The sequence below is a fragment of the Furipterus horrens genome, unplaced genomic scaffold, assembly GCF_987537825.1.
Source record: "Furipterus horrens unplaced genomic scaffold, mFurHor1.1.pri manual_scaffold_3, whole genome shotgun sequence".
In the NCBI taxonomy this organism is placed as follows: domain Eukaryota; kingdom Metazoa; phylum Chordata; class Mammalia; order Chiroptera; family Furipteridae; genus Furipterus; species Furipterus horrens.
Window position 1 is genome coordinate 140757068 of NW_028327173.1, and position 15746 is coordinate 140772813.

Consider the following 15746-nt stretch of genomic DNA (forward strand, 5'->3'; position numbering starts at 1 on the left):
CTCTGGAGAGATAGCAAGACAAAGATTTCAAGCCCCAAAACTCCAGTGCCCTGTTATTATTCACCCCAGAGAAACTTGTGTTAGGACACGGTCAGAGCCCAAAGGCAGTGCTCCCACTGCCCCATGGCGTCAGGGAGAAATGGGACACCGATAATACCAGGTCCAATCCAGAACCTGCTTCCATTGGACAGGATACTTGCCTTGTCTTCAGTCCTCTTACCAATGCCCCAATCCCTCTGACCAATGATTGCCGCACTGAGAAGAAAATTCAAGCTCCTTACCAAGGTCTACAAGGCCAATGTGATCAAGGTCTCTTCCTCCATCCTCATCTTGCACCACATGATTTGTTACTTCCTACACCCAAACCCCCAGACCTCATTTCCATTCCAAACCCTTCCTGAGACCTTCACACCAGCATATCCTCTGTGTGGAGTGTGACTGCTTTACAGACACCTGAGAGCCTTCAGGACTTGGTTCAGAAAACACCTTTTCAGAAACCTCGTTGACCATCCTATTTATAGTCCACATTCACTCTGTAACACATATCCTTGTTCATTTATTTTAGTGTGTGTCACAAATGGTAATTATTTGTTGTCTTCTTCCATTAGAAGTTAAGCTCCATTTAAGCAAAAATGCTGTCTTTCCTGTTAACTGAGTTCTCATATCCTCAGAGCACAGCCTGGCATGTAGCAGGCCTTGAATGAGTCCCTATTATGTATCAAACCCTGTTTATGCCCTGGGGCTACATCAGGGAGCAAAACAGAGTAAATAAATTAATACAGTAAGAATGTTTATGATTCTGCTGCCTCCTTCCCTGACTCTGCAAGCCAGGTGAGAGTTCCCTCCTATACATTTCCAGTTTCCTTCCTAACATTCTTCACATGTATACTGACTTGTCTAATATCTCTTTTTCACTAAATTATAGGGACAATGCATTTCTCATTCACCACTGTATTCTCAGAAGCCAAAATAGTGACAACAACATATTAACTAGTTAATAGATATTAATGTATGAATAAATAAAAGTTGTCTTTGGGTTCTGATCTCTTCACACTTATCTCCATACTCTCTTTCTCTCTTTCTCTCTTTATTTTGAATATTTTTATTTATTTACTTTTTAGAGAGAGGGGAAGGGTGAGAGAAAAAGAGGAAGAGAAACATCAATGTGCAAGAGATACATTAATCAGTTGCCTCTCAAATGCCCCTAGCTGGGGACCTGGCCCCACAACACAGGCATGTGCCCTCACTGGGAATAGAACCAGTGACCTTTTGGTTTGCAGGCCAGCACTCAATCCACTGAGCCACACCAGTCAAGGCTCTCCATACTCTCTCTAGTGCTAGAATGATGCTGTGAGTTAGATGCGGCAACAGAGGGAAATACCCGTGACCAAGGGCCCACTTCTGTGACCGAGGAGCTCTGAATTACTGTTACCTCATTCTCTTTGAGTTCAAATTTCACAAGAATAAAAGTGTTCCCATCATGATAAAACTCACTGGGATGCTGTGCTAAATTATATGATATCATCTGGGCCTTTTGGAACACTGAAGAATTATTATCTCACAAGAAAAATCTGCTCTTATGCTGTACCTGGCTTTCTGTGCTTCCTGTTCACTGAGTGATCCCGTCCATCTTGAGAACTAACTTTCTAATAAAAGTGTGGAAGCAAGGTGAGTGTCCCAGACCGTCACGTTTGAACTCTGTGATGTAAACTGAAGACTACTCAGCAATTTGACACTGAGACACCATTTAAGTCTCGCTCTCCCCAGACATGGCGGAGCTGGAATTATAAGATCAGGGTGGTCACAGGAGAGCTGGTCTGTAGTACAGTGTTGGCTCTTAAGGAATTGGTGTCAGTACTGATTGCAAAATATAGTGGCAAGTCTTTTTCTGGGCATAAAGAAAGATAAAGGAAACAAAGTATGCTTACCTGTGCTTTCCTTTTCTTCTGTACAGTACTCTCTAGTGTAGGGGGTTCATCTTTGCCAACAATCTCAGAGAGGTCACCCAAACCCACTTCGGGCCCATGCTTTAAGCCACCTTCTTTCTTTGAGTGGAATCCAAAAAGGTCTGACATAATATCCATATCTCCCTGCTCCCCCTTTATGAAGTTTACTAGTTCAGTGGTGACACCCGGCTCCGTTACTTCTGCCCTCTCAGCCTCCATAGCGTCATCATGGATACCAAACTGGGTTGGGTCAGGCATGTCCCCCAGGATCTTGGTCACCCTGATGTTCTTTGCCCCTTCTACCAGGCCCCCTCCAAACACTGTGTTCCAGAGGACCTGAATGATTCCTCCCAATATGGTGAAGAACAACCGGAACAGCCCCACGAACAACATCCAGAAGAAAGAGAAGAACACATTTACCAGCTCCCTCACAGCCATCTTTTTCACCTTCCTGTACTGCTTCCTGAGGTTCTTCAGGTTTGCCCTCTTTAGAAAGTTGGCAGCATTTCTCTTCAGTGAGGCACAGGCCATGGCAAATGCAGAGGCAGGCTCAAAAGACTTGTCATCCTCCTCTTCAGCCTCAATTTCTAACGTGTAAGAAGAATCTTCGTCTTCTTCTTCCTCTTCTGGCCTGTCAGCTGAGTCAGATTCAGAGATCTGAGATGCTAACTGCATTTCAAAGATGGTATCCTCACAGAAGTTTACAAACAGTTCCATCTTTTCCTGCTCTCCACCTTCATTGACAACATCAAAGATGAACTGTCGCTTAGATTCCTTCACTTGGGGCTTTTCCCATTGAGTTCGACTAGATTCGCTGATATCAAAATAAACACGCTCAATTTTTTTGGCCCCACCCATAATCTCAATGCGTCCTAGGTATGGTTCAAAGTAACTCAGCACACTTTCCGCTGGGTCCAACAGACACCTAAGGCGAGAATCATTTGGCATGTGCTCCGACAGATTTGTCAGCAACACTGCCACATTAAACCCTATGTCCTTGGCTGGCTCATGGAACCGGTCTACAAAATCAATGTAATTAAACATGTCATTCTCATCAGCTTCTGCACATGAAAGGAGAAAGTCAGTCTCTGACTGGGTGTACTGTTTCTGCCCTTCCATGGCCTTCTGGAATTCTTTTTTGGAGATAATCCCTTTACCATCTGGGTCATATTCTTTGAAGGTGTCTGAGCTGGTTAAGTCTTTAAGTTTCAAGAACATGTCAAAGAATTTCAAGATCATTTCTACATTGGTAGATGACTCTACCAGTGTGTCAACCATCTGCTTGCCAATAGTTCCATTTACCACATTCCCTGTGAGGCAGGTTCAAAAAAGACATACACATATATCAATAAATCTAAGTCATTGTGTAACTGGTCAGGTAGCTATTTTTAGAAGACTCAGGTGCCAAATCAGTCAGCTCTTTTCTGACTGTGATGATTTGGAAATGGGCAGGAGGGAGCAGCAAGCCATAAAGACTACACCACTAGGAGCCAAGGGGCATAGAAACAGAGGTCAGAAGGCGACGGCTACCCCAGTGCCTTCTTATCTGGCCTGGGGCCCGGGAATCAGTTTTGTTATCAGATTATTGGGGACACATAGGAATAAGTGGTGCCCCTCTTATCCCCTTAGACCTAGGAGGGTGACCAACTAGATGGCTGGCATACACACTGGCAGCCAGATGTACTGAAAAGCAATGGGGAGAGGGAGAGGATAGGGAAGAGCAAAGCTTAGAGGTTTTCCCCAGTTCATTCTGGCTTTCCTACTGACATAAAATGAGTTGGTTTCAGGCTTTGTCCTTCAGACCATGTGCCCCTCACTCATTTTTTTTTTTTTTTTTTTTTTTTTTTTGTTGCTGTTGCTGTTACTGAAAATTTGTCTTTCTAATCAATGTCATATGGCATGAATGACCTGCCAGGAGGATAACCTGTGTGATTAGTATGGTTAGCACTCGGACCAATTACAGTTGTGTGAATGCCTAGTTATACCAAACAGCCCAACCTTCCAGGAGGGACAGAAGCATCACCACCATGTCCTGAAGGAGATCCAAGAGTTCCTTCAGCAGCTCGATCTGACTGGAATCCTAGAACAGAAACAGGAGATACCCCTGAGCTATCTGATCCCTCAGCAAAGTGCAGGGCAGTGAGCAAGAAGAGCCTGCTCTGGAAATGTTAGGTGAGGGCTGCGTCAATCTCGGGAATAAGCTCCCTTCTTACTGAGGATGCAGACGTCCTACCATCCACTGTTTGTAGCATCAGGAAGCTTGCTGTAGCAGGGCTCGGCCAATAGCATTATTTTACAGTGTTCCTTTCATTAGCACAGTGTGGCAGATATACCACGTGCTGTGCAAAACTACGAAACAACCCAATTCACCAAAGAGCTGTTAGGTATATCTAGTTTTTTATGTTGTTGTTTTTTATATGGATAAATACAAATGAGGTTTTGGGGACTATTACTGAAATCCCATTAATTTATTGAGATTAAATCACTACATGAGCTCTCCTTTTCTTTTTTAATGGATTAATTTAGGTTCTGGATTAATGTGGGTTCTCCTGAGTCTAGCTGGTGGTGATCTGGGTGCCACTGGTCCCTTAAAATGTTAAATATAATTGAGTCTCCACCTCTGGATGGTTTTGATACTAGTCTGTTTGGTTTTAATTTCAGCATTGCAGATGGGGCATTGTCAAGTTAGCACTGTGTTTTATACGCTACATCACTGAAGGAAAACAATCCTTGGAAGATCTGAGTGGGGCAATCTGAGGGTGAGATTAAGAATGCATCTGGGCCACACTTGTTTTATAGACTCTCTCTGTAAAGACAGTTTTCTTCATCTAGCTCTTTAAATTTCAGAGGGATTGCCACCTTTCGGCATGTGTCGTAGCTCTGTATAAAATAGACGTGTGGAAAACCAGAGCTGGAAGTGACCTCAGAGGCCCTCTATTCTAACTCCCAGTATTTTACAGATGATGAATTGAAAAAAACGGAAAAGGGAAGTGACTTTCTAAAAGACACCAGCAAGGAGGTGGCAGGCCCAGACTCCTGTCTCTGGAGCCTCTCCATGTGCTGCCCCAGCTGGGTTGACACAGGACTCAGTCGGCTGACATAGCATTGCCGAATTAGCAGCCCTCCCAAGAACTCTCTCCTCCCATAAGGCCAGAGTCAAAAGGGGAAAAATGAAAGGGTTAAATAGCACATTCCAGAAGAGAGGAGGCGGATGTGACAGCCTTGAACATTTTAGGTACACAATATTTAAATCAATGCTGCAAATGCTATTCTAATTAGCCTGAAACATCCTGAAGTTCTCCCTCATGTGTTGCCATGGAGAGAGATGATCTACTACTACATACACTACACTTATTGGTTCATAACAAGTGCTCTGAGCGAGTCTGGTTCATATTGCCAGAGAGATGGGGAGTGAGAAGGAACGGCACAGATGGGGAGGGAGGTGAGAGAGAAGGGATGTGTGAATTAGAAAGACATGCAGACATGCAGGGCCGGTAGATTGTTATAAACTGACAAAGCAGTGACGAGGAAGCAAAGGGATGAGCACCATAAAAAGCAAGTACGGAGGCAGTTGTGAGAAGGGTGGGTTGGTGGGGACACCAGGAAGGAAGCTGCGTCCATGCAAAAGCCTGTCGGGGGCATTCATGCCTGTCTCCCATTTAGACCCACGGTTTTAAAAGTGAGACGTCATAGGCACAGCATTTTCATTCATTTATCAAGCAGCCACATTCACAACAGGAATCCCAAGGGGTGAGGACTGACTTAGCATTGTATACCGGCAGCTCGCTGGGGACAGGCCGCAGTACCTGTGAGAGTTTCATCTGCATGTTAGCAAATACATGGAGGAAGCCGACCACTGCGTCCCACAGCCTGCTGTGGGCCAGGCTCTGTTGGTTCCCGACGCACGGGCCCTACGGAGAGGAGGACATCCTGCTTCACTTAAGCATCACCAGCTGCTCTGAACCTCGCCCTAGGAAGGGCATGTGACACCAACTTGTGTGATCAGATAGCTCCTCCCGAAAGTCATATATTTCATGCTCAATAGTTCCCCAAGAGAGTAACACTCCCCCACCCCACCCCCCATCACAGAATCCTGTGTCTAGCAAAAGCCACTAGGAATTTCACCCTCCAGTGATTTCCATAGATTTTCTTTCAGCTTTAGACTATGTTCTTCAAATAAAATCTTACACTGAGGAACATTACTTAAAAGAGTTAAATGCTCTCGTTGAAACAGGACGGAAGGGCACCTCTGCCTACTTTCACGTACACCTTGGCTCATGAGGGGTTCTGCGTAGCCAAGGTCTTCACAGAGCCCAAAGTGAAAACCAGGCCCTAGCTCTCCTGTGGTTATCTGGCAGTTACATGGAGAATGCTATGATCACATGGCTGTCTACGCAAGTAAAAACAAACAAAAACAATAATATCCTTGGTGTTCAATTACATCTAGGATTTTCTTACCATTAACCTGAATTTTAGGTAAAATACCATCTCTAACTATCTTTTCTGAAAGCCAAACACAGAGGGATGACAATTACCAGTTTGCATTTTCCATGTTAATAATAACCTTTCCTATTTTTGCAGGTCATTACTGAAGCAATATTTCCTATCCTCAACTTTATTATAGTTTATTTTTCTCTACCCTTTAATCATTCTCAAATCACTCTTCAGTTAGGAATTTCCTAAAAGAGCAGTGATACTACCTCATGTTCTAGAAGTGTGTTGGCAGAATTCCCCAGGAAAAGGTGAGGAGGAGAAATACTGCCTGCTTCCCCTAAATCACGTAACCTTGTTTAAACATCACTGTGCATGTTCATTTGGTTCTTGATCCCTAGAAATCTCTAGAAGCTTTTTGGAAAAAAATTCTTTGTGGAAAGAGACTCACAAAGCTTCTCCTTTACTTTTGGCTTAAGTCCTGCATGGGAAATTCTGAAGATTAGGGTGCGTTCTGCAGAGAGCAAATCAGATGCTTGTCAAATCTGTTCAAATAATTTTCACAGGTATTTCACATTTTGTGACACTTTAGATGAGCCACCTGTTTCTAGGTTTCTCTCTCCATCTTCTTAACAACCCTTGGGCAACAAGGATCAATTTCTCTCTTAAAATCCTCCTTTTCAAGTTGATAAGTCTTAGTTTTGTGTTTATCTTAGTAAGCAAATATAACCTGCCTGTGCCAGTGGGCTCCTCCCACGGCTCTTTACAAATTTTATGTAACATCCCTGAAGACTGTGATATGGCTATTGATTTTATAGCAAATTATACCTGAGTACATCCTCTATTTCTTTTCATGGTAGCAAGACTGCTGTAGGCAATGAGCAGAGAATGCTGTGAACATAAGAACGCTGCAAGATCTAGACATTCAACCTGAACTTCACTTACAGGTGTACCTGCCAATGTACATGGCTTATGTACCTCTGAAGTTACCTTTTCCATAAGAGTCATTTCTGACAAATTCGTAGGATCTTGTGAATTGTTTTTAACCTCAAGGCTCCAAGTAACATCATTTATGCCTTTATTCCTTCAGTCTAGTAATCATTTCTCTATTCCACTGTCCACATTTACTTAACACCTATGACATGCTAGACATTATGCTAGAAATGAAGAATTTTAAATTAAATAAGTTTTTTGTCTGCAAAAAGTTTTCAGTCTAGGAGGGAAAGGAAAATGTGAGTAGATAAATGCAAGGGTGACCACAGTATGAACAGGTCACAGTAGGGGCCATAAACCACAGCCTCACAGGCTGTAGGTACTATTGGCTCCTATTTACAGATAAGAAATGTTGTCAGCAATAGGACTAGATGCACAGTCATATATGCATCCAAATATTCTGTAGGAAATATAGAACTTGGGAATGTTAAAAGTGTTCTCTTTGGTTTTGAGCATGCATTCTGTAGCACGTACCTGGATGTATTCTGTAAGAGAATTGAAAATCTGCTTTGTGACCACCAGAGCTTTGGAAAAATTGTGTTGTCCAGATTCATCAATGATGTCCTTCCCTGAATAATACCAGTAGAAATCACTGATTGATTCCTAAGAACAAACAAATAAGAGTTTAGTGTTTTTCAGGCATCAGTCCGTGTAGCTAAAGTCAATGCTCAGAAAGAGTACAAGAGAATCCTACACCTCTATGACCTCTTTGGTATGACAGGAGCTGGGACTCTGTGAGGAGGCACAGGATAGCTGACCCCTAGCATCTTTGAAGGAAAGATGGCCCTCCGCAGGAAAGAACAGATAGGAGAGAGGACAGCTGGACCTGGGTGACTATAAGACAATTTATTCACAAGGAAAAATGTACACTAAAGATAAAGACAATAATGATTTTCATCCAAATAATCATAATACAACATAAAAACTAACACTGTAAGTGCCAGACATCATTCTGAGCTTATTACATACATTAAACCTCTCAGTCTTTACTACCACCCTATGAGACATGTCCTACCCATTTCATAGATGAGAAATCTGGAACACAGGGAAGTTAGCTAGATCACTCCATGTCACACACTGCTCAGTGGCAGAAGTGGATGAAGAATCGACAGAGAAAAGAGAATCTTTTCTGTGTATGTGTAGGGTTTTTTTTTTTTTAATATTATTTGGATTTTTCTTCAAAGAATGAATCCAAGTGACTTCTCAATTTCTTAGCCCCACTTTTTATAACATTTTCCTAGTGAAGAATCTTCTTCTCATTCACAGGTTATTTTATCGCTCTGGGGCATTGTGGCTAGATTTTCACTGGCAAAACTAAGACACACCAGCATTTCATAATAAATGGTTCAGTTTTAAATTACCTCCCCCATTTCAGTCTTCAAACACTCAAGTACATATTTTAGGCACAGCAGGTCCTTCAATAACGTTGTTTTGTTCAATGTCATTTGGTTATAATATTGATGAGGTGCTGTAGGGACTTAACTCTTGCTTGTATCAGTTAGTCTTTGGCAATACTGGTTTCATTATATGTCATTTCACACTTAAAATCACAGAACCTATTGATGACGTTGGGGACTTCCTGCATTTGGACTCCCTGTAAGTGTGTGGACATAGATTACAATACCTCTCTTACTGGGGCTTGACTATGTCCCGGGCCCCCTGGACTCTGTGCAACCATCTTTATCTTTTGGAAGTACATCTGAGACAGACCACCATTTGAGGTCTACTCACCTGAAGACGCAGAAGGTAGTCCACGGTGCTGATGATGATATTCACGGTGGTGGTGTTACCCATCTGAGTTCGCAGGAAGTTCTGAAAGTCTGACAACACCAGGGCTGGGTCAGAGCCCGCCCCGCTCACGCCTAGGGATCCAGTCGTGCTCTCTCAGCTAAACTCAGAGAGGCACACAATGTGAAAAAGCTTACGAGGGCATCCTGTTTGGGTCTTGGTGGACCCTCCAGGACAGAGTTCTGACCTGGGCCCTTCTACCCCGGTCATACCAGAAACTGGACCTAATGATTCTTGAGGGACTTGACAGAAAGGGCTTGGTGTTTAGTTTCATCATCTGAAGATTCTGGAAGTGGCTTAGCCTGGGTGGCACTAAATAACTTTAGCCATGAACTGAAGGTCATTTTACAAAGGGTTTATTTAAGAATGAATTAAGTGTTGTCCTTAAGTTAGCAACTGGTTGTGCTGAAAATGGCTTCCCAAACTCAATCATAGCTTGCAGCTGACTGCTGTTTTGCCTTGACAAATTCATCTCTCCACTTACCACTGTTATGTCCTTCACAAAGTAACTGTAGGAATCTAAAGAGATCTCGTGTGAACTCGTCATTCTGGAGTACTTTTTCACCTTGAAAACAGAGGACACTGGTGAGCATTTGTTTCTAAACATAGAACACCTTCCAATGCAAATGACTGCAACAATGCTAAAGAAGCTGTGCCAGACTGGTTTGGAAGGGAAACTGGATAAATGCTGACCTACCGGATTAACCCGGAACTGAGGCCACACAACACAATGACCAACAAAGCTAAAATATTTAGCTGCAGGGTGCATTTGTAAGGAAAGCAACAGGCTAGTGGCAGTAACCCATGCTTTCCAGGTGGAAGACTCTTCTTTAATTAAACATCAAACTGCTGAGTGAAACTCGACATGCAACCGCCAAGCCTAAAAGGTGTCGGAGCCGAGACAATTGAATCGGATCCCTTAGGACTCACACGTGGTAGGAACTCAGGCCAGAAACTCAGACTTACCACGCTCACGAACAATGACTGGTGATAAGAGAAAAACAGAGAATACAAGTAAGAAAACCATAAACACCACTCTAAACTGTCTTTAGCTAAGACTGGCTCTTTGAACACGTCCAGCCTGGATGATGGCTTTATCAAAGTTGCTGATGGAAATATTTTGCTGACATGGAGCATGTCCTTGAAGATTAAGAAGCAGCGAGCAGGGGCTCTAACCAGAAATAGTTAAGACCTTTTGTTGGGAGGAGAGCGGCCTTCACATTCATTAGTTACTTACGTGTTCCTTCCTCAGTAACCATCCCCAGGCCTTCGGCTTTATTCTGCCTCTCAAATGCATTCAAATCAAGGACACTTGTAAGGGACAAAAGAAAACAAGGTTCAGGGCTGTGCGCACTGGGAAAATGGATTTCTAATGCCACTGTGCCTATTGACTAAGAATATCCTGTCCTTGTAGTATCGTAAATGCACTAACACGTCACAGTGTGTTTCAGAGTCTAAAAGGTTTTGTGCCAGGCAGTGTTGCCCAGAGATGCCTAGAGCTCACAGACCTTGTCATATCTGTGGAGAGGGGCAGAAACATTTATGGTGGCTGTCATTGTTTGTCCAGTTTGAGTCCTTTCTTATGGATGAAGATTTAGAGAGGCTTTCCTAATAAAGAAGGAACCATTTGTTTCTAAGTTTTTCAAGGGAAAGTTTACTTTAAACTGCATTAATTAATATTCACCTCCCACGTTTGCCTGCTTTCTCTGAGAATCACAGGGAATTGTGGCTTTTAGTGCTTAGGATGAATACTGATGGAGAGAGCTACACATTTCCAGATTTTGAAGGGTCATACCCTTTTAGGATTCTTGTGTCATTTAGGAGCCAAATAATAGGTGAGATTAAGCTTGCTAGAGGCAATGGTGTTCCTGAACTTTTGACAAGTTGACTTTCATTTTTGTCCCCACTTTCCCCATTCATTCCAGTAACAGCCATCATCCAATTCCGCTTAGTCAGGAACCCTCGTATGACCTCAAAGCTTAATAATGAGGACACTGCATGATCGTATAATTTCTAACTAGAGCGCCTTCTATTTCTCCAATGCACTGTAGCTCCCAGTCTGGAATGTTTCAAAGAACAGAAGCCTCATAAGAATAGAGCTCTTAGGGAAGCTTATGGCTGCATCTGTTAAGATTCTGCAAAACCTTCCTTTTACCACTGGGCAAAGGAAATGACCATCAGCTTGGAAAGACATTAGGAAAAAAACTCAGCACCTCTTTTCCCCTTTTAGGGAGTCACAGACATTCTGCAATTTAGATGAATTTAAAAGAACAAACAGTGAAAGTTCCTACTGACATCTTGTTGGCTCTTCCCAGATCCTGCTGTAAAAAGGGTCTGGTCAATAACACAAAACTCTCCCTTTATTTTGGTTTTGCTGTCAAGGGAGGATAATATGAAAGAGGACACATTTGAAGCAGCAGTTCTGATTCAGGAGACAATCTATGCAACAGACATTTCCGACCCTTAATCTACTGCAAAACGCCCATTTCAAATGTTTCAATTTCTCTAATGCTTAAATGTTTTACAAATATGTATTATTTTTATAATCAGCATAAGACTACTAAAATACACTAAAACTTTTGTTATGACTCAGTTGGCTTACATGGGTCACCTGTCCTTCCAAGCCATCGTTATAAACGAGTTTAGCAATATTAGGTATTGCCTAGCACCAAGAGAACGCTTAGGGATTTAATTGAGAATTTTATGAGCAATACGGAACTGAGCTGCCTTGATTTTTGCCATCTGGAGTCCATGTGTACAATTTTACCCTCAGTGAGTCAGGTCTGGCAGTATTACACTTTTTTTTTTTTTTTTTTGCTAAGAGAGATAATAAACAAATTGGCTATCAGTGGCAGGGGTGTGGGGGAGGAATGAAGGTAAGAAGGAAGGGATTGTATTGCAGCTCAGATATATTCCTTCCAGTCCCAGGGTACAATACCTACCCAATCCAATAAGGTTAGTAAAATTATGAGGTCCACCAAAAGAAAGTGTTCATCCCCCCAATTCTGAAGTGGAAAAACCTAGTTCCATTTTAAAGAATATTAATTGATGGCAAATGAGCCACCAATTCTTTTAAATTCTTTTGAATTCCTTTTAAATGAGTTGCAGACTGTTCAAAATATATGTAAATATCAGAGAATAAGCTGACACTTTTTTATTAGATTTCAGGCTCATTTCTGAAATGAGCAAGTATGGTAATCTGACTTTTGGTCATGAATTGTTCACTTGTCAGAGGGTTCAGTCATGAGGGGAGGCTTACACAACTTGATAATAAAAACAAAGTTTAATGCTTTCTTTTAGGCTATGTCAAAATATTCCCATGTTAGGGTGTACCTATGTCAAAATATGTAACTACCAAGTATCTATTAAGCCTCAAAGACCAGTTAAGACTAAAGATGAATAATATGCCTAATGAAAACATAGCCTTGAGTCATAGTGAGGAATTCTTCTTTCCCTTCTTTTCTGGTTTGACTTTTATGGGCATATATGTTTAGGAGAAACTCACACTCAGTTCTGAGGATAACAACATAACAACAGAAAAGGAGGTGAGGGTGATTAAAAAGCCAAACACAGCTGTGTGTGTGTGCACATGTGTATGCCATGCTTGCATTCTAACAAAGATTAGATTTCCTCTCTGAATACTATTTGAAAATCATCCTGAAAGCTGGAGGGAGAATGCCCATCCATCCTCTTCCCTTTCTGAAGTAGGTGACATCTCAATAATTCCATGATAAGTCACTGTGTTTGGTGGCGCTCCCCATCCCATGCCCCCTTCCCATCAATAGTGAAGAGTTTAAAAAATGCTGTGGGTGGTTTTCCCATATTTACCTGCAAGACTGCATAAGACCAGAAAGGCTTTGAAAGAATCCAGCATCCTTTTTCTCCTTTAGGTAATCTAACATTTTCTGCAAGGGAGACACATTTTTAAAAGGAAAAACAATGGAAACTATGCCGCAAGTTCTGACCCTCCTAATTGTAATGGAGAAGTGGCACAGTCCTAGCCAAGTGGGCACACTGAGTCAGATCCCGGGTCGGGGACTGGAACCCTGGGTGAGCACCAGGACCACCTGTGGACTTCACCCTGCCATGTGTCTGAGCCCCGCCCTCTACTTACAGAACCTGAATCATTTAGGGTGGACACATTTTATTTTATAAAAGTCTGCTGATGTTTCTGCTAGGGCAGCATAGTAGATCTTTCATGTTCCTAGATTTACTGTCTGAAGTCTCTCCTATTGGGAACAAGCACCAAGTCCATGATTTGGTAACGTTCATGATGGCTGAGGTATAGTCTGAACAGCTCATGCAATGAGTTTGATGCACCGAAGCAAGGAGCTTAGCCAGTAATGAGCCTCACTGAGAGCTTAGTATCTCTTTCACAATCAGACTTGGTTTTCTTTGTTCTCTGTTACTGGGAAGGCAGGAGCTTTGTCTGGCACAGTAAAAATTTTCTTTTCTTTTTTTTAAAAAAGGCCCTTCAAGACAAATCAACGGATGGGGGTTGGTGATGGAAGAGAACAGACAGTGAGGGGTGTCTTAGTAAATGGTAATTCATGAGAAATTTGTTTGGGATGAATAAAGGCTTGGGAAAATTATATTCAATAATGGTAGTTATGAGTTTGGAGATTCTCAAAAGCCCTGGGATATAAGCCTCATGATTGCCAATAGGATTTGAAATGTCATTTTCCTCTGCATACAGATGCTTTTAGGCAGAGCCCGAGTGCCCAGGAGACAGAGGTGCATCCTGGTCTGCTGCAGCCAGTTCTCATTCAGACTGCTGAATGAATCCATGTGCCAGGACTCAGTTCTATGCTTCTGTGTCCTTAGCTGCTGCATGGTGGCAGGGTTTTTGTTTGTTTGTTTGGTCTGCATTACACACTGCTACATCCTCTACCCAGAGAACAGAACCTGGCTTCAGGGCTTTGCCAGCAATCATTAAACAGTTGTTGAATGAATGAATGAATAAATGAACAACAGGTGGGTGGGATCATGAACACTTAACTGATCAGGCTCCTTGCCCACAATAAGGCAGCTAATTAAATGAAAAGGTTGGAGTAAAAAATTTAAGGCTTAGAAAACTTCCCCTAGAGCATAATTGTACAAAAAAAGAAAAAAAAAATCATCTAATGATGAAAAACAAAATGTTTTTCTCTTTTAACCCTGCATAAACCCTCTTGATTAAGTATACATTTGTCTGTCAACACCCAGCCAGGTTTTGTGTTCCCAGCTACTCTGATATAATTGGCCTTTAAGGACAAACACCAGCAAAGGTAGGTCCCCTCTGTAGCAGAGCCAGTACTTCTTCCCTGAAGTGTGACAGCTACCAAATGGGAAGGCCCCAGGAAGTCTGCGCCACCTCCGGAGAGTCCCCATTACCTGCTGCACACCCGTGTTGCCTCCATTCAGAATGGCGATCCCCAGCTTCAGAGTCTCAACCACCATGGCGCTCATCTCACCTGTCATGGTGAAGATTCAATTGAGTCACCCAGGAAAGAGAGGGTAAATCACGCCTGCTGGGCTTTATCAGGGTTCTTCAATCGTGACTTCATTGTACAGTGTGAGGCCTTTGCGGGAGTCACAGGGGCCCATCCAGAAACCACGGAAACCACCTTTGCTGGCACTGATCATCTGAAGGACCATCTCTGCAGCTCCGCGCTCGTGCAGCCGAGCTTGTTGGTACAGGGTTTTCTGCTTTTCCATCTCTTTTTCCTGGAAAAAGTGCACAGGCAATTCGCTGTGGTGAGGTAAGTGGAGAGAGACAATCTCTGCTTGCCTAAGGAAAGCAGCCCATCAGAGAAGATGTTGGAGGTTTGTTTTCAGATGTTACTCAGCTTTCCAAGACTGTCCACCCACGATTCACTCATATTTTCATGATTAATTTTCCACATTCTATATCAGAGGCAACACAGTCCATTCCTCTTTTATACTAGGATTATAGCAAGTGAGCCCAGATTACAATGTGTTTGTTTTCACTGTTCTGTCATACCAGGAGGCCTGCTGACGGGTCAGCTGGAATATACCTGCGCGACTGTAAAACACCCTCTTATCTGGAATGCTCAGACTGCAGTTCAGAGATTCGACCAGCTATGGGATACTAGACTGTCAAGGCTTTCATTTATTTTTACTGCTGTATCCTTTGTCTATAAAAGAGTACAAGTCAATTAACGTAGTTTTTATCTTGGGAGATTTAGGGGCCTGCACTGTCTCAAAATAAAAATTGCGATTAATGCATTTACAGATTAGTAGGGCAAAAGCCATCCCAGTGTCTCCATTGCTTTGAACTTCCATTTCTGGGTGTGTGAATTTGTCCTTCTATGGCCCCTGTGACTACCACACTTGGGACAAGTATACAGTTTCCCAGAAGAACAAACCTAGTGGGTGGTTTGCTGACTGGCCACCTGCTACCTTTTGTCAGGCAGACAGACAGACAGACAGACAGACAACAGAGCCACAGCTAATGAGGCAGACTTGTGTGTTTGCTCTCAGGTACCCACAGTGGGTGAGCCACGTGGCTAATGCCAGCACCCACCTCTGAAGTCTCACTGAATGGCTTTGGAGGGTGGCCCTGTCTTCAATCTTAGTGAAAACTTA

The 15746-nt window shown here is 42.7% G+C and overlaps 1 protein-coding gene across 1 annotated transcript in view; it reads right to left on the bottom strand.

Moving 5' to 3' along the window:
• Positions 1-15746, bottom strand: part of RYR3 (ryanodine receptor 3) — a 360864-nt gene that overhangs the window by 25965 nt on the left and 319153 nt on the right. Inside the window, exons 79-89 of the mRNA XM_090268335.1 lie at positions 14765-14864; positions 14532-14611; positions 12987-13063; positions 10396-10469; positions 10125-10142; positions 9643-9723; positions 9102-9190; positions 7845-7973; positions 5753-5857; positions 3945-4026; positions 1929-3256 (exon numbers count right to left, since the gene is read on the bottom strand). Coding sequence (XP_090124461.1) covers positions 1929-3256; positions 3945-4026; positions 5753-5857; positions 7845-7973; positions 9102-9190; positions 9643-9723; positions 10125-10142; positions 10396-10469; positions 12987-13063; positions 14532-14611; positions 14765-14864 — 2163 coding nt within the window. The remainder of the gene's footprint in view (positions 1-1928; positions 3257-3944; positions 4027-5752; positions 5858-7844; positions 7974-9101; positions 9191-9642; positions 9724-10124; positions 10143-10395; positions 10470-12986; positions 13064-14531; positions 14612-14764; positions 14865-15746) is intronic.